The sequence below is a fragment of the Anticarsia gemmatalis genome, chromosome 17, assembly GCF_050436995.1.
Source record: "Anticarsia gemmatalis isolate Benzon Research Colony breed Stoneville strain chromosome 17, ilAntGemm2 primary, whole genome shotgun sequence".
Classification (NCBI taxonomy): Eukaryota; Metazoa; Arthropoda; class Insecta; order Lepidoptera; family Erebidae; genus Anticarsia; species Anticarsia gemmatalis.
The window spans coordinates 5,156,847-5,180,970 of NC_134761.1; the positions used below are offsets into that span (position 1 = coordinate 5,156,847).

Here is a 24,124-nt window from a genome sequence, read left to right on the forward strand (position 1 = left end):
TTCCAGACAGTCAAATTGAGCTTAAATCCCTTAGTAATTCGTTTTTACTTTTAGTTTATTTAATGTTTTACAGTTTATTTTTATATATTTTTAAAAAACTCTCGTTAAGATATATTTTTTATTAAATGTTATTTACTTCACGTCGATAATGGTACATTAATTGGTATTTATTTCAAAACCAACATCACATGGTATCATATAAACACAGCCTTAAAACCATGGACAAAGCGCTGATAAGAATTGGCAATAGTATTGCCATTTTCTAATATAAAGGTAGGTTTCCTTTACCATTGAAATAAAGTCTTCCGTGCATTGATTTGTTGTTACATCCAAGCGTTAATTGGTAAAAGTTAAAAAAATCTGATAATATCTAGTACCTATCAAAAGCTCCAAAGTTTAGTCATACGCCTCTCAGGCAAATTGTTGAAAGTTCGAACTCAAGGCAGTAACTCAAGTCATATGTTTTTACATTGTCCTATTAAAGTCATTTACCTCTAAAACTGTAAGAAATTCATAATAAAATCACTTTATTAAGTCTGTGATTACTTACCTTCATGTTTGCCTAGCGGTGGGCCTTGATTTATTTTAATTTCTACTTGTCAGCCAACAAGTTGGATAATACAAAAGGACTTTAATGCCATGTTTTTTTAAAACCCTTTTACCTCAACTGTCAATGCTGTCAAATGTCAAATTAGGATTTGATCTGAATATTACGAATTAGTTTGTTATTATTTCCTTTTACAGATTGTGTCCTAGATATTCCGCGTAGCAGCTTTTCCTTTTAGTTATAGTTTGGTATATGGTTTGGTTTTAGTTTAGTGCCTTGTTTATCGCCTATAATCATATCAACAAGCCGTTGGTAACCTTAAAACTTAAGTGAACAATGCCGACTTTTACGATGTTTTTGTAATCATGGAATCTTCGAAAGATTCGGCTTCTGCGAGAAATCCTTGTAATTTCGATGGTGACGCAGAGAAAAATAGTAATCGTAGAAGCACGTCTTCACAGCCCGAGCCAAGGGAAAACGCAGAAAATATATTTGCATCTACTTCAAATCAAAGCTCAGGCTTTGTTCCTTCGAGTAGATCTCGAGAGAATCATATGAATTCATTACCTTGCAATGAACCAGCCCCGCAAAGTAGCAATTTAACTGAAAATACTCATGAAACAAGCAAACATTCAAGTACTACAGGTCAATCACAAATGTGTAATAACAAAGTGAGCAACTCAAACACTGATCATACATATGCAGTCGCTAGTAGCAGCAGAACTGTTACTAACATTATTGACAATGGTACAGAGACTAATCAAGATGTTCAGTCATGCCAAAGACATAAAAAATGCATTGAAAAGGCAGGTGGTAGTGGCGGTAACCCACCTTCTGCAAGTAGTTCAGGCAGAGTGTGTGACAATTCAGAGAACAACACATTTAAAGTCAATAGGAAAAGGCCATCTAGTTTGAAATTAGACAGGTCTGACTTAGACGATGACAGTTCCAGTGACACTGGGAATGATGACTATTCATTAGGTTCAGAAGATGGGTGCATTTATACATACAGAGGTGGGGAGCACTTAGCTGATTTACCAAGTTCATTCTTTAGTTTAGATATGGGCTTGCCTTTAGAAAATCAGTTGCCTCTGCCAAATTTGCCTGCTTATGCAGCGCCACAGCAGGGTGCTGCACCGGCGAGGGAGGGAGGTTCAAGAGCATCAAGTCCTGACATGGAATTCCTAGAAATGGATTTTGACCCTGGGCCTTCATGTGAAGTGGATACAGATGAGGAATCAGAGCCGGATGTCGATTTAGAAGTTGCTGGGAATATGGTTGAGGAGATTGAGCCTGCGATGATAAGAGCAATGTCACCGGAGTATGTGGCTGAGGTGGTGGCTCAGTATGACCCAGTGATAGGTGGTACAAGTGCATCAACATCACACAAGAGTGAGGGTGAAAGGAGCTCAAGCCATTACTACTCTCATCCTGTGCCAATCTCATATCACAGTGGAATGGATCAGGGTGATTCTGCCGAGGGCAGTAGTTACAGTTTTGGCCCATATATTACACATGTGAATACTAGAGGGGAACAGCTGCTGGTCAGGAGGACTATGTCGTTAGGAACTGATTTACCTATGAGCTTACAAAGTGGACATATGAGGCCAACAAGGGGACATTTAAACTGTGAGTAGAATATCTTGTTTTAAATATATTATTAATCTCAGCTTTTATGATGTTTCTTGCTTTGAATTATGTCAACAACAACAACTTGTTGTGCTTTGAAATATTGATTGATGTTTCTATCTTTAACATCAAAGTAAACTTTTTATACTCCTGAAGCATTTAATTTATTCTCATGTATGAAATTATTGATTGATAAATAAAAATAAAAGCTGATTTCATGAATCTTAAAGGGTCAAGGTTGAACAATGTATGTCTTATTATGTTAGCAATGAGTAAAATTTTAAAATAAATGCAATAAGAATAAGAAGCTAGTTTGAGATTTCATATCAGATATGATGAGATAAAATATATGAATAAATAAAAAAAAAAGTTATATTTTTTTTACCCACAGCAGGTGAAGACGAACACATAGAGAAGCCTCATGCATATCATGCTAACCAGGGATCATTAATAGAGCAAGCCAATGTGTCTCAGAGCTCGTACCACATGAACATGGCTAAGAAACTAATGGCTGATAAGAACAGATCAGAAGCTGAAGCACAAAATGTAGTCAAGGTAATATTTTAGATTTTTGATGTCCTAATAATAATGTTCCTATTGTACTGATGATGTTATAAATGTATAATTTTGAATGTATGTGTGTAATTTTTGCTCTTGGACAAAGTATTTTGTTAAAATTTGGTACACAGAGACCTGGATTGGCACATAGGATTGTTATTCTTTTTACTCAGAAAAAGTCAAATCAAAGACTCATGACTTTTTGTACTAAGAGGTAATAAATGTGACTTAAGATTAAAGGACTTTTGAATATTTTCAATCTTTGTTGGAATATTGTGGTGTCATACTTGGATATGGCAAGGAGCTACTGCATTGGTTTCCTTTACACTTCGTACACTTTACAGCTTGGTGTATGAAAAGTGATGTAATAAAATTACAATAGTATTAACAGGTTGCCATTGTTTAGAAACAGTTCGGAGATTCAGTTTCATAAATAGACAAGAGTAGTAAACTATTATTAATTCTTTATTCTTATATCTATATTGTTTTGTGTCACATAATTGGATTCCCCTGTTGTTTCTTGATATAAATCAAACAATGCACACACCTATATTAATTGCTTCCCTTATTTGGGTCAAGGATACACTAACATAGAGAATGATTGATAGAGTGTCATGTACTGCATGGAAATATAAAATTCTTGGTACATATTTTTGGGAGTGTAATACAGCTTTAGGTCTATTTAAAATATTGACTATAAAAAGTAGATTTAATCAAATCTAAACTTAGTATTGATTTTTTGGTACAAATTGTATTTCATGAAAAGTATTACAAAATGTGTTGTACAAAAACTTTAAAATAATATTAAGTGTGTCAAATGAGTCATAACTCATTCTATAGGTTATATAAAAGTCATATTTTTTATTCTTCAAATGTAAGAAATAAGTAGGAAAACATGCAAAAACATCAGTCTGGTTTATTATTTTAGAACGTCGCTTTTTTAGGTTGGGCTGATAGTATCTGAATATTAGATTGTTTTATATAATTATATAAGTTCTTATATCACGTCTGCTATTTTCGTTCTAGTCCTAGCTTACCCTTGGATCAAGTCATTGTCATATCAGATCAACAATACAGCGGAATGTTTATAGGGCATACAAGTTTCCTTGTAATATTTTAATTTATGATAATCAGTGATGTTTGCAAGTGTAATTTGTGACTTGCTAACCTGTGTTATTATGGTAGTATATATAGTAAAAATATATTGTCTATTCCGTGTTTCGGAAGGCACGTTAAATTGTGGGTCCCGGCTGTAATTTTTGAAGATCTATGACAGTCGTTAAGCTTATGTCGTTAGGTAATCAGAAGCTTGAAAGTCTGACAACCAGTCTTACCGAAGAGTATCGTGTTATATCCTAGGTAACTGGGTTGGGGAGGTCAGATAGGCAGTTGCTCCATGTAAAATACTGGTATTCAGCTGCATCCGGTGAGACTGGAAACCGACGCAAACATAGTTTGGAAAAATGGCTAAGCTGATATATATATTTTATATTGTATATTGCAGGCGGGGACGGCAAGTGGTAGTGCGACAGCTGGCAGCTCAAGTAGTGCAGGATGTGTGGAGCCGCCGCGCAGTATGATCTGGTCGGAGGCCGAGGCGTGCGAGCGGCAAGTCACGCAGATCGCCACCTCGGCGTGCGGGGCCACCGCCGTCGTTAATGTGTTTGTTAGTATTACTTATTACTACTTGCTTTTAAAACTGGTTTCTTATTAGAGATCTACGCTAGAAAGGATGGTGCCCGAGAAATTCTATAGGAAAATCTCAAGGAGGTTATAACATTTTTAATAGACCTTGATTATTATCTGCTGAAATATTTTTTTTTCCAATTTCAGAATGCATTAGGAGTGCCTGTGAATTTAGAAAGGATTAGTTCAGCCGTTGGTACACGACAACGGGCGAATAACGCTCCATTACCCAGGTATGTTTCAAGATATTACTGCTTAAGCGTAACAAAATATATTGTATGGTTTACACAATATATTTTGTTTGTTTGTTTATACCAATCAGTGGGGTTTTCTTAAATGTTTGGAATGTCCATATGTGTTTAACTTTTACCACATGAGATAAGACTATTGTCAGTGTAATTGCATCAACATGGAAATCATAAGACTTGATATTTATATGACTTTACATGATTAATGAATTTACCACGTTTTCTGATTATGATATAGCGCGATTACCTTTGTTTCAATATTTTGGTCTTTGTTGAAAGTAAGTCTAATAAATTGCACATTTGTTTATAAGAGCTAATCCTACGCAATATACACACCTAGTGATTTGATGATGTACTTAAATGAGGTCTGTTATCGTCTTTTTAATTTATCCTGTTTACTATTTATTTGTGTTCCAGGTACCTACTGTCTCGTGCGGTGGCGGGGTGTACGGCAGCCGACCTGGTGTCGGGCATACACCGCGCTTCAGACGGACTGGTCACCGCACGATTCTTCCCCACCTACCCCGAGCGTGCCGTCTCGCTCTCACACTGGCTGGCTGATTGGATCACATTAGGTACCCATTTGTTGTGGACATTAATTCCACGCTTTTTTATTTTGGTTTAGTGATCGGTACTTAGCTATTTTTTTTAGTGATGTAAATGATGTGATCACTGATGATGAAAAGGCGACAAAACTATTTGTATATTTTTATTCTGTTACAACAATAATTATGCTCCTAGTTTTTACCGAAATTAAAATTCCAATAAGAAGTGTCAAAAGTCTGTCAAAAGAAGAGTAAGAAAGAAACTGTAATTGTAAGCTTTATTCTTTTTTTGTTTTATAGGTGGTGTGCCGATCCTTACGTTGAACCTACAGGCTGGTTCCGAAGGTGAGATCCCAGACGCGTGGCACCACCAGATGGTATTCGGCGTATCACCTCGTGGCATTTACCTCTGTAACCCCGTCGAGTGTGTGCGGGAAGGTGTTCTATGGCCGCAGTTAACTTCACCCTCCGTGCTACTGATACGGAGTAGAGACGTGCTATCCAGGTTCACGGCGCACACCGATCTTACGCCTCTGATGGCCGTCCCCGATCGACGCTTCCATACGTTCAATGTACTCGGTAAGTTTTAGCTTGTTTTAGATAACATTTTGCCTATCGATCGATCTCAACTATTCAACGGCAGAAGGGAATATACCTGCAATTTATATATGTGTGGTATGTTCAAATATTGCAAATTATTGCAGGCCAAGTAGCGAACGTGATCCGCGAGTGGCGCGCGATCGGCTGGGGCGACTACGGCACGCGCACGCGCCACGTGCGCATCCCGGCGGCGTACGCGGCCGGCGTCACGGTGGGCGCGCTCACGGGCTCGGAGGCGCACCGCCGCCTCGTGGCCGCGCCGCTCCTGCCCGTGCTGCGCCCGCCCGCCGACCCTTGACCCTCCTAGACCGTGCCGCGCCCCTGGCTCCCGTTGTGTTAGTCTCGCGAGGGCTCCCCGCGTGGACTGTAGCCTTAAGCAATCTATAGTGACGGATGTAAATAGATACGTTACGAGTACTTTCGAGCCGCCGTAGTCGGCGGTGTCCGTCGAGGTGTAAACCTCTATAGGATTTGTGATTCGCTCCGCGAAGATGCAGCTATTATACTCCTTATATATCTCTCGGGTAGGCTAAAAGGATCGATCGATTTGACTGAATCGGTAGCGCTACCGTAAAAGACGTTCCGTTTTCTCCGTAACCGTGTTACGGTTACGATGATGGGAAATCGTATTCCATTTCGACTGATGTTCGTTCGGTACTGGATGTCGACTCGTGCACGCCGATTAGGTGTAGATAATGTTACGATGTAGGAGTTAACTTTCATTTATCCTTCTATGTGTGTAACTAAATTTGAATGTGGTCGATGTTCGATCCACCTCATTTCGAATTAATAAATAACCGTGTAATGTGCACACGCATCGTGAGCAGTATGTCTACGTTAGTATGTTAACGAATATACGTTACGTAACGTTTAATATAAACGCGGTAAGAACAGATATTTTTGACGCGTAACAAAATTATTTCTTAAAACTTAATTCGAATCGAGTTTATTGCACTTGGGATCAGAAAATGTAGATGTTCGTAGTATAAACATTGGCAAATCGCATTCGTCGTAACACATCATAGAATAAATTACGAGGACCACCGAATTAAAAAAATATTATAGAAATATTTTGATCTGGCAATATTGTCTATAGTATTCATGTTATTAACCGCTTTGTCAAGTTGTACAACTTGATACCTGCATCATGTATTTTTATGTAAATGGATATGAAAATAAAATAATTTTAAAATTAATAGACAGTTTAAACCTTCTTAGTGCTCATTCACGTTGACTCGCGGGCGCGGTGGCGGGCGCGGTCGCGAAATATCAAACATATGGCGATGTACCGAAGTGTTCACGTACAAACCGTTCGCGCGGTCTAAGTCGCGGGCGAGCTAGCGGCGTCGCGCGCGGCCCGCGTGGCGCGCTCGCGCCAATATCAAACGCGTGAAGATGTTCGTGTGTGTTCACGTCGAACTAGCGGTGGCGGGCGCGATTCACTCGCGACGTCAAGTAAGTTCAACCAGTTTGAGCCAGTTTGAGCCAAACGCCCGCCTGGCGGCCAACGTGAACACAAATCGCCACGTCCCCGCGCTCGCGACCGCCACCGCGCCCGCGAGTTCCAACGTGAACAAGCACTTAGTTGTAATATCTCGCGGTCACTTTTTATTAGAATAAATAGAAATTGATGGTGTGATATCTAATCAGGATAATATTACAATTCATGTTACATTTATCTACAGTAAACATTTGTGTAATAATATAACAGTAAAGCAATAATTGTACGTACTGCCTCGTGAATTAAGATTTATCATATTTAACATTTCCTACACTACATACCATTATACATAAATACGTTGCTACCGTTTGTTATTTAAGCCTGATATAAAACTATGTTATTACCGAATGGCATGATCACATTACGAAACAAAGTGCACAAATATGATATGTTTTATTTGTTGTCCTTCCTGACTAACGACTTCTTTACTTTTCTGTATATTTTTTTGTATTGATGCATCTAAGACACGGTTGACATTGTGGCCTACTTTCAGCCGCCGATTTTGGACCAGAATTTGCGGCTGATTTTAAGCTAAGTGTGGACTTACAATTGGATGTCGCTCAAACATTTATTTGATATTTTAACTGTATCATAATTTAATAGTTATCTATTTAGCATCTAAAGGTTTATGTGTAACTGAAGCTGTGTGATTGGCTAAATTTTATTAGCCATTTAAGATTGTAAATAAATTTTGTAAGGTATGAAATATTATTAGTCAATTGGTGCTTACTAGTCAAAATTATATTAGCACGTACTTTAGTTTGCTATTTAAGTGGGAAATACAAAAGGTAATATGTCTTGTTATGAATAGTAATAATAATAAAGCATGTTAGTGTTAACGAGTAAGCTGAATGAGGCGCTGGTCGCATTTGACTTCTCTATTGGTTCTTAGACGTTATTTACTGCGATTGTAATAACTACGGTACTTAAGTAGTTGCCGCGCACAGGTTAGCGTCACCTAAGCTAAAACCCGAATCAGCCATGCTTGAACACATAATGAACCTAAGGCTCTTGTTAATCACTCTGGGCTCCAGGACTAGATAGACTTGTAATTTGTCAGTATACAACATTATATTCCAAAAATTCACTGTAATTTCGTATACATAACTGTTGAACATATTAAGTTTTGTGTTTCTTATTTTTCTAGTAGACGCCTTGTAGTCATTTCAACACAAAAATATACCTACTTTTGTGAACATTATTGCACTGACGCTAACGCTAAGTTCTGTATTCCATTATTCGGTATATTTGCTGTTGATAAGTTTTGTGACACGAGATGTTACAATATTGATGACAACTTTAAACTTAAATTTCCCTGCTTTAGTATTTTATAGTTTTAAAAGAGTATGATACCTACCATAATAACATCGACAATACTTTATTTTAACCTTTAATTTATAAAGTTATTAATAATTATTCGAAGACCAAATTTTAAAATAAGTTGTTCAGTATTTACGACAGCCATCCTGCTTCATTTTCACAGTGTTGTAACATCTCGTTCCGTTCATTATATTATGATAATAAGTGTACTATAGTTTTGCAGAAGTGGATTAGTTGAAAATAGCATTTTACTTTAAGTACTGCTGTTTATAACGGGCCAGTATCACTGCCCTCTGTACTCGATTATATAAAAGCAATGTCATGTATAACATTATATTTTTGGAATATACTATGATAGAACCCATATTTGACTTTTATTCTTTTTAACGGCTCGATGTAAAAGTGTTAAGCACAGGTCTGAGGGCCTCCTATGTTCGTGAAAAAGAAATTTCGTAAAATATTGAAGGTGTTCCTTTTCTTGTCTTTTCTTAATTTTATTTTGACACGGAGTAGGCAGTTTCGGATAAGCATACTTTATATTCTTATACCTTGTGTGAGTTGTCCAAAATATTAATTTATTTAGGTATACCTCGACCGAAATTTTATAACCGATATAATTGTTAAAGGAACAAACGAAATTTCGAATTTGTTGATTATATTAAGTCCCCAGGTCTGGCATAATCCTACAGCACATTCATAGCGCTGTCATTTGTAATGTACTTATTGCTCTGGCTGTCGACTCTTGAGACCTTCCTTTAACCTTGTATTATAATTTATGTCATACTCAACAGAAAAGTGTGCAGAGCATAATTATAAATACATGATAAAAACAAATAATTTATACATAATCCATTTATTTGTTTAACCACCGTATTACAGATTACACTGGTATACAAAACAACTATACTCTGATATATGTACTCAATATTTTAACCTATTTTTTATCTCAGTTTATATTATTTCGCTAAGACTTGGCAACGCTCAAAAGACCTGCTAAAATAATAGAAACCGCGACCAATATTTGTCAAATATAAAACAATATACTCTCATAACATCGTTTGAGATATTATCTTAAAACAATTTTCCCACATTACAAATAAAATAATAAAACATGCACTCTTTGTTATCCCTTTAAATAATATTATGATTCACATTATATGTTTACATTATTCTTGTGACTGATCATCCCACCGTGATACCCGAAGTTTATCATACAGATTATAATGAGCAATTGAACTGTCGAAACACAGCTAAGACAACTATATAAAGTATAAATAAATAATCACGCATTAACATAAAATCCCTTCAAACCAAACTTAATTGTGCAAACTGCAAACAAATTATGAAATAAAATATAAGTAAATCTGATACATACATCTATTACAACCAATGACACAACTGGCAAGGGCATAAAAATAATATTATTCGTTATAATCTAAGGTCAAATAACTAATGAAAGTTAAAAATAAGACATTCTTTAAACAATATTGACTGGTCTTGACTGAATGACTGAATACAAGAAGGAAGTCCAGGCTAAACTAAATAGGTTATGTCGCTCTGGTATCCCATGGTGTTGTCTTTGTGCTATAATTTTCATGCGGCTAGGGCTTTTGGGCCCATATAATCTTTTACATAATATGACTTGGCTTACAATCCAGCAAACACTCTCTTACCGTTAACAAACACCTACGTTCGTATCATACAAAAAATAATAAGGGTAAGTAAACGTTCTCCCAAATTAAAACTAAGGTCTTCTTCTTAAGATGAAAACTAAGGTATTTGAATATCAACACTGGCCTGAATGAGATAGAAAAATTCGATATTCGTATTTAATTATTTATCACTACAATCATTTGAAAATGATTTGTATGAAATAATGAATTACAAAATATCTTGGTACAAAAGAGATTAGTAGACACATTACATGTCATGATAAATATTTGTGTCTTAAACATTTTAAATATTGTAATTAGATTACAATGCGTACCTTACTACTAAAGCACCTTAGGTAACAGACTCATTTATTCAGAAATATATTCGAACGATCATTGTAATCGTACATTCATCACCTAATGCCCAAATATTATAAGTCTAAAATTAATTTGGAAATTGTAGAGATGCGCATTAATTAGCTCGTTTAGTTCTTATGTACTTGGCACATTGTCGTTGACTTTATCTAAACATCAGATTTTAAATAAGGGCGTATTATGAAATTGCGCTTTAAATTGAACAAAACACTTTGGAAGTTTATACTGAGCATTGAGCATCCTGTTAGTGTCCATTGTTTGTACGAAGTATTAAAGAGGAGGACACAAATAGCCCAAAACAAACTAGTAATAATAATGTGTATAATTTAGTATACTGTACCCGTAATTAAATAGCGTTGTCAGTTTACGAATTGATATACGACGTAATTAGCTACAGTAGCGCCCCCTTCGCCAGAAAATAAGTCTATGAAACGGTAACATTTTATTATTTAGTTATTATTATTTCAGTCAGTATACGGTACTTAGACTATACTAAAATAGGAAATAACATAAAACCATATTGATACAAACTTAAATTAAAATAACAAATTATTGTCATGTTATACCCGGTTATAGAGATTAAATAATTTCGACAAGCATGAGTGCCGCTAAACAACTTGAACAATTTCGCTACATTTTACTGAACAATTTAGGTTCGCTTGGAAAGAAGTACAGTAGGGAGCGGTGGTCTGAAATAATGCGCTTCGACCACTCAACCGAATTTCCTCCGCATGGGGTATACGTTCTGTTTGCTTTCTATTGCTAAAAATGGTGTTCAAGTTGTTAGGCGACATCTGTTTAATACTGTGTATACTTGTATTTATCCTCATAGATAAAAAAATCTATCGACAAACTTAAGAAACGATGTTAAATATGTCAGCTGCCATGCATGAAAGAAAAATACTGTCAGTGATAAATAATGTAATTAAACTGTGTAACTTAATGATATACCTAAATATATTAATGACTTTTAAACATGCTTCATGTAATTAGTTTTTCCTCCTTTTGTGTTTTCTTATATTATAGGTAGGAGTGAAGGTATTCAAGAGAATGTACATTATTTTATTTAGATTAACTCCTAAATAAAATAAGTTAAAAAAGTTTGTCGACTGATTTTAAGTTACAATTCTACAAGCCTTGTATTCGCTAGGAAACATATTAAAAAAAAACGTAGGTAGTGCGACATTGGGCGCGAGACATCTTCATGACCATTGCATTAATTATTCTGTAAACTGCGCGATAATAATAATGAATTGGTCATTGTATAATTTCTTTCAATTTATTTATTGTTACGACCTGACAAGATTATGTTAATGTATAAATTTTATGTTTCCTAGATATGTTGATTATAAATAAAGTTAATGATCCCTTTTATATGTTCTGTCTAAGAGTTTAAAGAAGTAGTTCTGAGCTCTTTCGGAAGGAAGCGCTCGTATCCGTCGCACAATATCATCATGAATTTCTATCTCTTTGAGTTTATACAACTCTGGTATACAGAGATCTTCATACAACTTCTTAATTCGTGCCACGTCGCCGGGGTCTTTGCTAGCGTAGTGTTTCACGAAGATTTGCTTCTGCTCTTCGTTACATCGTTCTAAAGCAGTTACCGCCAACCAGCTGCATTTGCCTTCTTGAATATCCGTGCCCGCTTTACCCGTTAGAGCCTCATCGCCGAAACAGTCGATGTAGTCGTCCTTTAAAAATAAATATGCGATTAATTTTAATTAGTTGTAAGAAGGTGACATACTAACAAATATTTGCGTGTACGAGCATTAATTTGATAAATAAATCTTAACAATCGAGTTTATTTATTACTAAATAAATAATAAATAAATAGACGGATACCTGGGTTTGGAAAAGATTTCCAAGCAAAATAAATATTTCGTCCAAATGAACATACAGCCCTTTGTCAACGTCTTTGACTAAAGTGAGGGCTAACAATGTGGGCAGGCGGAATGTGTAATAACTAGTCTTGTATTGTATAATTTGTTGGTGTTTTTCTATCGTGAATAGGCTGTAATCGTCTTTCTTGCGATGGGCCATCGCCAAGTCTAGGTGCTGTCCCATTGACGTCAACAGAACACTCTGAAAACAATATTAAGTATAAATAATCGTAACCAAATACACATTAACGTATGGCCCTATAGGCCGGCCAGACAACTTGCTAGCAATATCTAATAACAAAACAAATAATGGTGATTGAATTTTTTTTATCAGTGTCAGAGTGCTTATATGGTACCACATGACTTCCAAGTTGTTTGTATAATCCAGATATGGTCGAAATGACCAGATTTCGCATGGAGTAAAAAAATTACGCCCTTGATTATGTAATTACCTCATTTACGAGTCGTACAAGTTCAGCATAATGTGGTGTATTGAAGAAGTATGTTTCAATTATCTGCATGTAAGAACTGGACATAAGTACAGCGTCGTTCAAGGCTCCCATACCGACGTTTGGCATAAGATGCCAGCAGGGGGACCCTCGGCGAGTCGTTGAACTGTCCATCACGTCATCCAAAACGCAAAAGTAGCCTTGAATCTATAATAGATATAAATAAATATAAACATATTTGGAAAATTTACACACAGTCTTTAGATTCCAGACTAAGCAGAGTCTGTACTGTGGTAACCAAACTACTAAAAAATTTAACTATAAACTTCAAAAAACTAGTATCAATAAATTTACAGTAAGAATCAGAACAATACTAAGCCAATAACATAAATATTTGTTTCAGAGGGGTTTCAAACTCCCACTTTGCCAAACATGTCACACTTTCGTTATTTTTGCCAGGTGACCATAGTAACTACCGTTTGCAAACATGTAGTTTTAAAAAAGGTATGTGCAAATGTGTATTATTTTAATCATATTAACATGTTTAAAATCAAGCATAAACTCACCATTTCTAAACACCATCCAAGAACTTTAGATAAATGAAGATATTCTTCAGTAATGTTCTCTGGTTTCTCCATCATCTCATATGCAAGCATGGTCATGCATCCTCTTGCAAGTTTACCACCGGTTACATTATGTTCTATTACCTATAACAACAAGTAATATAAAGTATAACTCAAACTTACAGGTTGTTTATAGTATCCAATTACCATCTCCATTTCAATCAAATAGAAAAAAAAAATGTATTACTGGGAGCTCTACTGAATCCACAACCCACCAAGCATGTATTTTATAAGTGTTATATAGAAGTCAAGTAATTGTCATATATCTTAAATTATACTTTTAAATTGTTTTAGTTTGCAATACTAAACCTGAACAGTTTATATAAATGCCATCAAAAACATTCTGTAAAAACCTCAAGTCTCGCCGTAAAAAGTTGTGAGATCTATATAATACCAAGTCGATTAATCTATTTAGTCTCTACTTAAAGGACCTTCTGTCTTAAGTTATTACGTATGTTATTATCATGCCAATTTAAAAAAAATACCTCTAAAACAAATAGACCGACCTGGCCATCGCATGATTTGATTATTAGTATGTATCACACTACACAGCACGACGAGAAGTTAATGCTCCTGAAATGTTAATGGCGAATTTGTGTTTTCTTGCGATGACCAAGTCGATCTATTTGTTTTAAAGGTTCTTTTTTTTAAATTGGCATGATAATAACATACGTAATAACTTAAGACAGAAGGTCCTTTAAGTAGAGACTAAATAGATTAATCGACTTGGTATTATATAGATCTCACAACTTTTTACGGCGAGACTTGAGGTTTTTACAGAATGTTTTTGATGGCATCTCACTTCTTTTTGTAGAGCGAATAGAGCAAACATAAGTCCAATTTGTATGGAAAGCCGTATATTTTTCATAATTCAACATATTTTCCTATGGGAATGTTGTTCAGTTTCATGGGCTAAACACCCTTACCCACCCTATACCCCTCCCGTTATGTCTCATATGGTAGATACATATTTACACCTATTTATTTTATTTTCTACAGAAATAATAATTTAATTCATTAACTGCAAATGTAACCTTGTAATCTTATACATTTATATGGGATTACAAAGTTATGGTTGCAGTTAGTGTATTTAGAAAACTTGACCGAAATTAGAAAATATTGAATTTTTCCCATGATTAAGACACTAAACCCTATTTGTATTCTAAATTTTAAGCTTCTAAGTCTGCTAGAAGTACCTTAGACTTTTGATGATCGGTGAGTCAGTGAGTCAGTGAATCAGTGAGTGACAAAATTCAAAATTTTAACAAGTTGTCATTCTTAAACTACTGGTTCAAATTGACTGAAATTTTAAATATACCGTGTTTATACAATGACTAATTAGTTGCTGAAAATCCAGGCTTCTTGTTTTATCCACTACGAAATTATAGGGGTGTCAAAAATAGCCCGAATTGCTTCGAGAAAAGGATGTTACGGCCGTGCCGCTTTTTTTTTGCTCGACTTGCGGGGGCACTTCCGTGCCCCCAGATCTTTAAAAAAATGTTGAGCCTAATTGGTATGAGGACTGATTCTCACCTTTTTTATCCAACTTCCAACTTCAGGCAATTGAGCAACCCTAGGGCTAGTTACTAGGCTGTCAATTACACCAGGCAGTGCATCAAGAAAAGTCTCCTTCTCTTTTTTTTGTGATGCCACTCCTGCTGCATAAGACCTCTTTGCTAATTGTTGTAACACTCTGAAAAAAAAATGTTTTATTTTATTTTAATAAATTCTAATTTCAAAATTAAACTTTTAGTTAAAATGTGGAATCCCAAGCTTTGTAATTAAATATTTAGGTATACTTTTTCAATCACACAGCCATGTGACAACAAGTTGCCGGGTAAAGTAAATATTTATTTTAGCAGACAGAGATAAGTTGCTGAGATAATTTTTACATTGACTGAAGTCTGGTGGGCATACAGGTTTAAAAACGTTGAATTAAAAGAGGGTTTTTAGTATTATAGGGCAATCTATGTGTTGTGGACAACATATTTTTGAAAATTTAATGATCATACCTACCTCCTTTTAAATTTGTACATAAGGTTAACATCCTAAGACATATAGTGCCTTAACTTAACAAGCTGAATCACGTACTATATAGTCAAGATATCTTTCAAGTATCTTTACAAGTATTCTGATATCAGAAATATCGCCTCAAAATTTAATTTTTCTGTGCTTAATATAACAGGCTCTACTTAACTTACCCCGAATATTTGTCATAGTTTCCGTGGAATGCGCGCGTTCTGTTCATAATCCGAAGAAAATGTATGCTATTCATGTTTAATAATTAAATACGCCAACTTTCTTTGACCGACTTTAACAAATTTTTGTATTATATATACAATGGAAGCTTCGTTGAACTATTGTTCATACATAAACAGATGTATATAGTATTTAGTTAGTACAGGCCTGGCGTTGCTGATGATATATAGACACGTATTTTATCAGATTAATGATTGACTTGATTCCACTTCACACATAACAGCAATTTGACAATGACATTGACTTGACTTGGCTCTAACGACTGACGATGACGGGAGTGGATCTTTAGCAGTCGGAAGTGACAGTGACAGCTGGTGATGTTGACAAGATGACGTTTGACAGCTTGGGAAAAAGTGTAGCCAATTCAATATTTTATTACGGTGTCAATAGCGGACCTTTAAAAGGGCAATGTGACAATCCCGGGCGTAGCACAAAATAAATGTTAGGTATCTAGGTACAGTCAACTACAAAAGTCCCTGGATTACTCAATATTTTAAAAATCTCATCACATTATGGTTTTGAAGCATATGTACTTAAACAAAAACAGTTATAATTGGTCGCACTCGCAATGAGCAATCACGCTCATTTATTTTACTAAATGATGAAATGGTTTTATGGTAGAAAAAAGTCTAAATTGTACAGCGACTTTTACAGCTGACTGTAGTTCGCGTAAATTCACGTATTCTATTATACATTGAACATGCAACGCGAAAGTTTAAAAGTTATGTTATATAAAATATTTTAGGAAAATTTGAAATCGACCTAAGCCTTAAATAAGACGCCTGTCTTAGAGTAATCGTGGAACATACTTTTTTATGAATTCGACGAATTGAGAACGTCCTGCTTTTTTGAAGTCCAAGTAAGATTGTTTAGGTGACACAGACCTTTACTCATTATAGGTATGTAGAAATAAATATACCCAACTATGAATAGGTTGCCCGGAACAATAGACGCACAGTCGCGTCGGCGGCACTCGGTAATGGCAAGAGCAAAATGTATGAAACGCGCATATGAGTCGAGGGCACCTAGTGTTGCATTACAAAATGCACAGACGCGTCGGGGACACTGAATGCGGTAGCTGAATCAGTGATATTATTATTATTTTGAAGTAACAAAGGGAAACTACGTCTGTGATCTAGGGTCTAGCCTGTAGTGTAAAAGACTGCTGATCACAAGGCCTGGGGTTCAATTATCGGGTTGAGCAAAGTGCTATTGATCGTTTCTGTTATTTATTTTTAAAATACGATAGCCGGGACGAGTTTGTTCTACTATTTATGTAGCAAGTAGACTTGCTCGCCCCCTACTACAACTATACTAATATCTATACTAATATAATAAAGCTGAAGAGTTTGTTTGTTTGTTTGTTGGTTTGTTTGAACGCGCTAATCTCACGAACTACTGGTCCGATTTGAAAAATTCCTTCAGTGTTAGATAGCCCATTTATCGAGGAAGGCTTTAGGCTATATATCATAACGCTACGACCAAAAGGAGCAGAGTACCGGTAAAAAATGTTACAAAAACGGGGAAAATTTTTACCCATTCTATGTAGCGCAAGCGAAGATGCGCGGGTCAGCTAGTTTCAGTATAAATGCAATATACTATTATATTGCAATTAACTTTGTTTGTACCTTATAGACATGTGAATTAAGAGCCGGCTTCTCTACAATTGAGTGTGCAAAATAATTTCAATTTAGGCAGATCTATTTCTTTTGTTAAAAGAGGAAGAACAGGTAATGTCTTCTTTTACTAAAAAATCTTTTCTGCATTATAATGATATCGTTACTGTAGGGAACACCACGCAAATATTTATTAATCCGAAATGTTTACTCAGTGTTATTAACTATATTACCTCGGCCTTTTACTTATATCATTTAAGTTACAAGGAAATAAAAGGCTTTTTATGTTATAAATTTATTATGTACCAATTAAAATGCCACCCTAATAATAACTAATAAATAAAATAATTACTGTGATTATAATCCATTAAGTGATTGTAAACATAGTTAACGGTCCCTTTTATAAATGCTGTTTAACAGTACAAATAAGTAATTTTGCGTTTTTTCGGAGGGAAGTGCTCGTATCCGACGTGTAATTTCGTCATGAATTTCTATCTCTTTGAGTTTATACAACTCTGGTATACAGAGATCTTCATACAACTTCTTAATTCGTGCTACGTCGCCGGGGTCTTTGCTACCATAGTGTTTCACGAAGATTTGCTTTTGTTCTTCGTTACATTTTTCTAAGGCAGTCGCTGCAAACCAGTTACACCTGCCTTCTTGAATATCCGTGCCCGCTTTACCAGTTAGTGTCTCGTCGCCGAAACAGTCAATGTAGTCGTCCTTAAAAAATATATTCGGGATAATAAAATAATACTTATACTTATTTATGTCAAGAATTTCTCAGTATGAGAGCATGTCAAGCTGTTCATGCGCTTGATCACTAATCGATCATCTCGGATTGCCGTCTAAATCGTATGGCCATCGAGATATGTGAACGGTAGAGTAGAGAGTGTAGGTACCTACGTACTTTGTGTTGTGCACACCTTGGACACTATAAATAGTATTTACTAACTCTAAGAATTTTAGGAAGGTTTAAGATACCTTATTATATTTGCAACGTTGTGATCGTATTGCATCGGCCGTGGTCACAGGCTGACTAAGTGACTGAGTCAGCATCACACAAATATTTATCCAGGGTAAGATTCGAACCCAAAACACACGGCGCGGGAGATAGGGATTATCACATTAACCAATGCGCTTAACGTGCTCTGTTTTGATAATGTAATTAAAAACGAATGTTTACCTGTGTTTGGTAAAGCTTTCCAATCAAAATAAATATCTCTTCCAAATTGACATACAGTCCTTTTTCTTCCAAATCTTTTACTAAAGTAAGTGCTAACATTGTGGGCAGTCGGAATGTGTAATAGCTAGCTTTGTACTGTGCGATTTCTTCGTATTTCTTTATTGTGAACTGACTATAGTCGCCCTTTTTCCGGTGGGAGATCGCCCAGTCAAGGTGTTGTCCCATGGACGTCAGTAGAATACTCTGTAAAAAATATTCTTTTTACAGTCGTAGATATCACAGCGTGGCTGTAAAGTTAGCGCCTAGCAAAATCATATGAAAAAATTCTACAGCCGTATGTTATACCTAACTAATAACATTTTTTATGCAGTTATTAAGGAAAATTAGATACAATCAAGTCTTTATGTTTAGTGATCATAATAATATTATCATAATGACCCCCTACACACTTTTATGTACTTCCATTTCAGGAAAAAAATGCCTGACTGTCGGCAATAAATTTATTTGCATACAGGTATTTAAAAATGATAATATATTACCTCATTTATGACTCGTACGATATCAGCATAATGTGGTGTATCGAAGAAATGTGTCTCAATGATCTGCATTATAGAACTCGACATGAGTACGGAATCGTTCAAAGCTCCCATACCGACATCAGGCAGGACGTGCCAGCAGGGGGACCCTCGGCGCGTCGACGAACTGTCCATTACGTCGTCCAATATACAGAAGTAACCTTGAATCTATAATCATGAATCATCGCAATAAAAAATGAGGGAAATAGCAATATTAATACACGGTTATTTATAAATTGTCTACTCATCTATTGGCATTCAAAGACAAATTAATGTTCGCTTGTTCCACTCGCGACTTTGTCCACGTGTTTCTTAGTTTTCCCGTTTTTACAACATTTCTTATTATTATTCCACTCCTATTAGTCATAGCGTGATGTTATATCTCCATGCCTTCATTAAATGGACTATTCGACACAAAAATATTTTTCAGTTCGAACAAGTAAGTAGATCAAGTAAGTAGATAATTGTAGTTATAGATTTGAATCTACCGCTGTCTCGAAAACGCGGGTTGTTCGTTAATGCTGGGGCTACATTAGCGGGCTATGGCGAATATTCGTGTTAACGCGATGAATGTGGCCGGGTTCATCGTGTCATCGCGTAGTATTCGGGCGAAGACGATGTAGTATCGAGGAGCTGTCGGTAAACTGGCGCGAATCAAAGGGATTTGTCGCGCCAATATTCGCTTAGGTGGCTACATCTACGTCAATTCAGTGTCGTCCAGACTTTGAAGCGAGACGGACGTGCATTTAATTTTTTACACTATGGAGTGGAGTAACATTTTTAATTTACCGCTCACGTCTCCGCACAACAAACTGAACAGCACGAGGCACGATGCATCGCGTCAACTCGACACGAATCTTCGCCCGCCTTAATGTAGACAAGAACATCGCCCATACCCGAACACGATGTTTTTGTCGCGCCAACACCATACGAATCTTCGCTCGCTAATGTAGCCCCAGCATAAAAGAAACGACAAAGACAAAGAACTCACGGCTTGTACTTTGTAATTGGCAATTCACATTTTTATATTTGCTTTACAAGTTAATTAAAAATTCTAACCTTTAGATATAGTTTTCGGTAAACAAAAATGTTCAAGGATCGTTTTGAATTTCTTATTTGTAAGTATAATCATTCGCTCGTTACACCTTAAGTGTTACCTTGGGCATGAGAAATGCAGTTTTACTAACTAAGCTAAGTATTTTTGATATCAAACTTACCATTTCTATACACCATCCAAGAACTTTAGATAAATAAATATATTCTTCAGTAATATTCTCTGGTTTCTCCATCATCTCATATGCAATCATGGTCGTACATCCTCTTGTCAGTTTACCACCACTTACATTATGTTCTATTACCTATAACAACACTCGTAAAATGTTTTAATACAAATTGTTGCCCTTGTCACAAGCGTTTTCTTAAACGCTTCGGACGAATTCTGTTAGCATTGTGCTCGTGCAGTAAAGAGTAATTAATCATGCTTAATTTTATTGTGTGAATTATGTAAATATATGTCGAGCCCAATCTTTATAATAACTTAATTTGAATTTTAAAGGTACATTGTCGTGTCACTGTTTTGAGTTAAGTAAAAAAAAATGTAGGTACATTGTCTTTTACTTCATTCTGTCCAATCAAATACGTAATCTGATATGTATCGAATTCATATTCTTGAATACTATTTTTAATATAAACAATAGGTATATGTGTTATTGATATAACCCCAAGTGGGGCAGATCCTAAGATTTTATTGACTCCTATTGTTGAAAGTCCGAAATGTTTTGCTGGAGGTTTACCGTCATACATTCGGACACTTGTTTAACTAAGAATTTGTCGAGTAAAAAATACACTTAAGTTATGTATCTGTTACTGTAAAAGCCCGAACTGTGGTAAATCCTAAGATTTTCCGGTTAAACCTAAGATTTACCAACACTCAATGGTAAAAGTCCGAACAATTATTTTATTTCGAACTTTTACCTCTATTCACTTTATGATGTCAAGATGTCGCCGGAGCCTCGCTTTGCGGGGCTCCTCCTTCTGGGTGGTTTAAAAAAAATAACTACGTAAGCTGAGGTGGGAGCGAGCGAAGCGAAGCTCCCACCTCAGCCTTCTAACCTAACCTACCCATGTCGGTTTGCCAAAAACTCCTTATATACCGTAACATAGTTATAAAGAAGGAGTTTTGGTGAATAGTGAATGGTGGTATAAGTTCGAAATAAAAGAATTGTTCGGACTTATACCATTGAGAGTTGGTAAATCTTAGGTTTTACTGGAAAATCTTAGGATTACCACAGTTCGGGCTTTTACAGTAACATATCCATTTCATTTCAAATTAAATAATTTTGTTTGAAGTCAACTAAGTACCTTTCCCAATATTTGTCACTGTAGGTTCGGTCTGCTTGGATACTTATATGTTTTTTAAATTCTTCGGTAGAAAAAATGATTTTATGCAGTTCAAAGTTCATATTATGAAGACTTAAATAACTCCGAAAAACACCAATCTTTTAAATCAAGGGATAGTATTCACAAATTTCAGATTTGTGCTACCATTATCAATAATCGACAACCAGATAGCTATGAGTTGAGCGCCTCAAGTGAGCGCCGCGGAAAAATATTTTGCAGTAAAATTTGAATGTTTAACTTCCTGACTGCAGATAATCATGCTACTGTTTAGTAAATTGAGTTACTGAGGTTAACGGGAGGAATCAGGAAAATCATCTCCTGCCGTGAGAAGACAAAATAAGCGATTGATGATGATGAGTAATGAGTAAGTACACAGCTGTCTCTCACCTTTTTCATCCAATCTCCAACTTCAGGCAACTGTGCCACTCTAGGGCTGGTTAACAGGCTGTTAATGACACTGGGCCACGCGTCACGAAACCTTTCTGTGTCTTTTTTTGGAGACCTTACTTCTGCTGAATAAGACCTCTTCGCTAATTGCTGTAACAGGCTACAAGAAAAATAAAAATAAAAATGGAATGATACTCAATTTTATCGATTTTTCAGTAAGCTAATTATTTATTAGAATCTTAATTAAAACTTACTGTAATAGGTTTTATAAAACTTACCCCGAACATTTGTCGTAGTTCCCGTAAAATGGGCGCGTTCTGTTCATGAGCCGAAGAAAATGTATCTTATTCATGTTGAATTAAAAATACCAAGTTTCTTCGAGCGACTTTAAAATATTTTGTATTTTATATACAGTAGAAGTCAAGTTTAACTGGTGGAGCCTGAGCGCGTATAAATCGTTAACTGGCAAGGCGCTGCGAGAGATTGTAAAAATATTTATATTTAATCGATGAAAAAAAAAGTCGCACTTCACGACGTTATTGAAATTATTTTCTTGAAAGATGCTTTTTAAATAATAATTTAATCATGTATATTGTCGTAACTTAAAGGGGCAATAAGGCCCGGTGCCCATTGTCGGCATCGGCAAGAATCACTCGGCTTTTTGAACGTTGTTGAGATGTCGATGTCTAAAGCAAAAATAGTATCTGACAGTGTGCGTTTGCAAATAGGGATACCGAACGCTTATATTCCTTGCCTGCCCTTATCTACCCTCGAGGGTAGTTAATTTTCTTGTTATTCAGTATTTCTGTCGATTAATATTTTTTGTTAAATTCGAATGAAAATTTATTGAACTTCATATTTCCTGGGGAAGTTATGAATTATGAAGTTTCATGTAATAAATACTAACAAAAATCTTTATTGGCTTCATTTTCTATGTTGTTCGGGTTTTGGTTTTGCTTTGGAGCAATAAATGTCGTACTCTTTCATAGCCAATTTACATTTTCATGTTACGTACAAACAAAAGAGAAATAAATTGTGATGTAAAACAAAAGATTAAACACTTTATAAATTAATTTACAGACTAAATATAATGAAGAGTTTGAGAGTCCCGATTCCGAATCCGATTCGGATACGGACACATTATTATCGGTTTCGGATATGAAATTATTTCAGATTATCCGTTAGTTTTGGTATGAATATTTGATATTGAACATTGTTTTTGAAGCAATAAACGAATTGGTTATTAATTTGGACTCTACGTCATATCCAAGACTTTTGATCAGTTATGGTTGCCATTACGGATAGTGCTTTATTTTGGATCTGTAACCATAAACTATCGGATGGTAGTTTAAGGTTGAGGTACAGAGCTTCATAACTGCCGATATTTACCTAGGTTTTATATTACGTCTCGTGTCAAACGGTTATTTATTTAACATAACTATTAGAAAAGACAGTGGAAATAACATAGCTGCTGAAAAAAACTAAAGAATTACAAGGCTCCCCTCATTTGCATTGACCATTTGTCATCGAGACACCGTTGGCGTTTAATAAGCGTCAAGGACTTTTATAAAGAAATCGGACGATTCAAGAGCATGCTTAAACAAATGTTGTATGCATGTTTTGCGATTCATTTTTCTTGTATGGTTTTCTCGGTCATCACGCCAGTTTTTATTCCTAAACTCACCTGCCTGCTCAGATAGCAACCTACAGGAAATGTAGGTACTGGAGTCTATATTTGCCTTCCACGCATAAATATTTCGTAAAGAAAAAATATTTATATATTTTCTTATATTTTACGGTACTGGACAACCAAAAATTATAATTTTTGTCAGCGTTATTGTCAAACCACTTGATATTGATATCAGATTTGTATGAAGCATGTGAAGAGCTTCATAGTGTGAGGCAGTCAGTTTTGTAAAAGCAATCCTTCCCTATTTCTTATATGAATCTCAGGTAGATACCTAATTAACCAAGAAATTAATTCGTCATTGACACTGAGTTCTAAATCCATTGGTGTACATTTTTGCGATAAAATAGCCTGTAGGCGCAGTTAGTTTTGGTCATTACTTACTACCTTTTTGTTAG

General features: G+C 35.6%; 3 protein-coding genes across 4 annotated transcripts; 1 reads left to right on the plus strand and 2 right to left on the minus strand.

Moving 5' to 3' along the window:
- The first annotated feature begins 684 nt into the window (after positions 1–684).
- Positions 685–8,998, plus strand: LOC142979915 (uncharacterized). Of its 2 annotated transcripts, none has more exons than XM_076125144.1 (7): positions 685–2,176; positions 2,568–2,731; positions 4,239–4,400; positions 4,568–4,653; positions 5,086–5,243; positions 5,514–5,792; positions 5,918–8,998. In XM_076125144.1, exons 1-7 carry the CDS (start codon positions 913–915, stop codon positions 6,109–6,111), a joined length of 2,307 nt encoding a protein of 768 aa, XP_075981259.1. In that variant the 5' UTR covers positions 685–912; the 3' UTR covers positions 6,112–8,998. The 2 variants fall into 2 exon arrangements, with proteins under 2 accessions (XP_075981259.1, XP_075981260.1); XM_076125145.1 differs by having other exon boundaries at positions 2,571–2,731.
- A 479-nt stretch (positions 8,999–9,477) lies between these two features.
- Positions 9,478–16,155, minus strand: LOC142979960 (uncharacterized). Its single transcript, XM_076125208.1, has 6 exons — positions 15,818–16,155; positions 15,150–15,309; positions 13,560–13,700; positions 12,997–13,200; positions 12,507–12,746; positions 9,478–12,355 (listed from the first exon to the last, which is right to left on the minus strand). The coding sequence occupies exons 1-6, from the start codon at positions 15,889–15,891 to the stop codon at positions 12,020–12,022; spliced, it is 1,155 nt and encodes a 384-aa protein (XP_075981323.1). The 5' UTR covers positions 15,892–16,155; the 3' UTR covers positions 9,478–12,019.
- A 1,621-nt stretch (positions 16,156–17,776) lies between these two features.
- Positions 17,777–22,731, minus strand: LOC142980087 (uncharacterized). The gene is made up of 6 exons (XM_076125386.1): positions 22,318–22,731; positions 22,040–22,199; positions 20,470–20,610; positions 19,217–19,420; positions 18,678–18,920; positions 17,777–18,214 (listed from the first exon to the last, which is right to left on the minus strand). The coding sequence occupies exons 1-6, from the start codon at positions 22,389–22,391 to the stop codon at positions 17,879–17,881; spliced, it is 1,158 nt and encodes a 385-aa protein (XP_075981501.1). The 5' UTR covers positions 22,392–22,731; the 3' UTR covers positions 17,777–17,878.
- Between the last annotated feature and the right edge of the window lie 1,393 nt (positions 22,732–24,124).